Consider the following 2,833-nt stretch of genomic DNA (forward strand, 5'->3'; position numbering starts at 1 on the left):
GTGTGTGTGTGTGTGTGTGTGTGTGTGTGTGTGTGTGTGTGTGTGTGGAGAATACACACACACACACACTTAATTAAACAACAAAGCTGACGTATCGATCCCATGTAAACTCCCGTTATTTCTCTGCTTGGAAAGCATAGAAAATGTACTCTGTATTTTTCTTTTCTTAAGCCCTCCCAGTAACCCCCTCCCTTCTCCACAGCTCTTTAGTCAAAAAAGTGAACTCTCCAGTGCTGTGTCCTGACAATCGCTATTTTAGTCCCTCTCTCAAAGATGGACTCTGTCTGAAGGGGAAACTCCAATGTTGCCTGACCTGCCTTCCGCAGTGAGAGACCCTGTCTGGTTGGAGGCACTCATTCACTGTACATTCGACTGTGCTCTTCTGTCAGCGACGGTCAAACTTGACTCTTGTCATCCGTTCGGGAAGACATTTCGGCTACTTCGTCTCGGGAATACCAGCTGTGCTTTATGGCACAAAGCACATTCCTTAATCTAATCAGCCCCGAGAGTTCTGTCTACACAATGTGACCGTTAACATTATGAGTGGTGTGCAGCTCTCCTACCGCATGTCCCCTTCAGTCCAGACCATAATATTTAAACTAGCCTACTATCGGTGGGATTGCCTTGAAATTTTCTTCAGATATTCATGGTCGTTGGAGGATGTCTCCCACTGACTTTTCCTCTAGCGCCACAATGAGGTTGTCATTTGTAAAACGGCAACGTTAAAATGTCCTTCCCATGAGCCTCAGCTGTACTCTGTTTTCTTTGTGAGCTATCAAATGTTAGCATGCTAACACACCAACCTAACTTCTGTTTATGCTACATTATTGGGTGTGTGCATGCATGGATGTATTTCTCACACGTTTGTCAGCATATATGTGGTTATTTAGATTATGTGCAAATTTAAAATGTCCAGATGTTGCTAATGTAAATCAAATATCCTTGAGTTACGCATCTGTTCAAACATAATGTCAGCAATTTGATTGGCGTCACATGGTATCTTTTAACTTGTGATGGGCACTTCATACATTTTAACACATCATTTAATCTAGAGAATAATTTTACGAGCAGAAAAAGTCACATTTAGATGAATTCATAGGGAAAATAACTGTAGCAGCCCCGGTTGGGATCGGCAGGAGAAAGACACGAGTGAAAGAGAATACGCTTCGCTGCAGTGACTCAGACTTGAGTGTTGAGAGAAGTGAGATGGAGATCAGTGGTGGAAGAGGAAGACAATAGGTGGGTGGAACAGAGGAGGTATGCTCTGGAAAGAGAGCTGCATAGTGAAACTACAAGTTGAATTTGGTTTAGGCCGCTACCTGCCTTGTCTTCTGAATGTTCCACTTTACTTGATGACCCCTAAGCCTGCAGTGGTAGCATGCTCACTGAATATATCCATATAAAGACCCAGATCCAGCGGTGGAAGTTCTCTTGGAGAAGTTATAGTGTGTGAGGGATCTGTGGGGGTTTATGTGTATTTCTCTACCTGCATGTTTTCTTCCTCTATGACGAGGTATTTCTGTGTTTATGCATGTGTGCATATGCATGGTCACTGTGATACAAAGTTGGAGGAGTGAACTCGGTTCACCCGGCTCTTTGTTGAGCTGAGGTGAGCCGTGCAGCCCTCGTGTGGTTACTCTGGGCTGCTCCACTTACCCCAGACCGTCCATCCGCAGCCAAAACAATGATCACACTTCATCGTTATGGTGCACAAACTTTTGTCCGCATGTATTTTTGACTGTGGTTTAGGTCCCTTACTCAGGATTATGTAGCTCACATTTCTTGTTTACCAGAAGTGCATGCAACCACGAGCAAGTAACATTTGAGTGCATTTTTAAAAGATACAAAATATGTTAATAGGTAGGTAATTCAACAATAAACTCTCAGCTTAGCCTGTACTGGTGAAACACAGGCCTGGCTCACTGCCTGGGGGCATGATGGTGTGGATTCTTTCACAGTCTTGTGTGTCCAGCAGCAGGTTGGAGGTGGACAGACAAGGTCAGCCTGTTGCAAAGACCACAGAAATATGAGTTATATAAAGAAAAAAATGCTCAAATTTGACCAAGATTGTATTGAATCTCACTGTTGGTTTGCTCTGATAAAATACATTTTGCTGACTACGTTAATGTGAGAGAGCTACTTCACGGTGTTAGACGAGGGTGGATGGATTAGAGCTCATCTTGGGGTATTGTAGCATTCAACAAAAGTTTGAATTGAATACTCTCATCCTTGTTTCTTTCCAGTTGTTGGTGAGCACTGCAGGATACTAGAACTTTCTGTTTTGCTCCTCATGTCAAGTGTGAGAATACAACAGTTGTACCTTTTCACACTGTCTGCAATTGCCTGTATCCATTTATGATCCCCTTTCAGTCGGAGGCTAACCCCCTCCCTGTTTCTTTTTGTCTTCCTTTCAGGTACTGGAGAGAGTGGCAAGAGCACCTTCATCAAGCAGATGAGAATAATCCACGGGTCAGGCTACACAGATGAGGATAAGAAGGGCTTCACCAAACTGGTCTACCAGAACATCTTCACCTCGATGCAGGCCATGATCCGTGCAACCGAGACCCTCAAGATCCCGTACAAGTACGAACAGAACAAGGTGCGTACCAAGTCCACACTACCCCAGAGCTAGATCAAAGTTCAGTTCACACAGAATAAAATGACTTGTTCATGTGCAACACTGGTGTTGGGATGAAAATATTCTTGTGTGATTTGTATATTAAAATGGATAATCCACATCCAACTACTTGGTTATACTTGCTAACTTGTGAGGCACATACAGTGCTGAGCAGCTACTGAAATACTGGATTATTGAATGGTCCACCCCCCCCCC

The 2,833-nt window shown here is 43.7% G+C and overlaps 1 protein-coding gene across 2 annotated transcripts in view; it reads left to right on the forward strand.

The window, feature by feature from the left end:
- The window catches only part of LOC116392666 (guanine nucleotide-binding protein G(q) subunit alpha), a 27,007-nt gene that overhangs the window by 11,027 nt on the left and 13,147 nt on the right, over positions 1-2,833 (forward strand). For both annotated transcript variants that reach the window (XM_031864358.1, XM_031864357.1), the window contains exon 2: positions 2,415-2,599. In XM_031864358.1, the coding sequence (XP_031720218.1) occupies positions 2,415-2,599 (185 nt within the window). The remainder of the gene's footprint in view (positions 1-2,414; positions 2,600-2,833) is intronic.

The sequence above is a fragment of the Anarrhichthys ocellatus genome, unplaced genomic scaffold (assembly GCF_004355925.1).
Source record: "Anarrhichthys ocellatus isolate YVR2014 unplaced genomic scaffold, GSC_Weel_1.0 scaffold30, whole genome shotgun sequence".
Lineage (NCBI taxonomy): Eukaryota > Metazoa > Chordata > Actinopteri > Perciformes > Anarhichadidae > Anarrhichthys > Anarrhichthys ocellatus.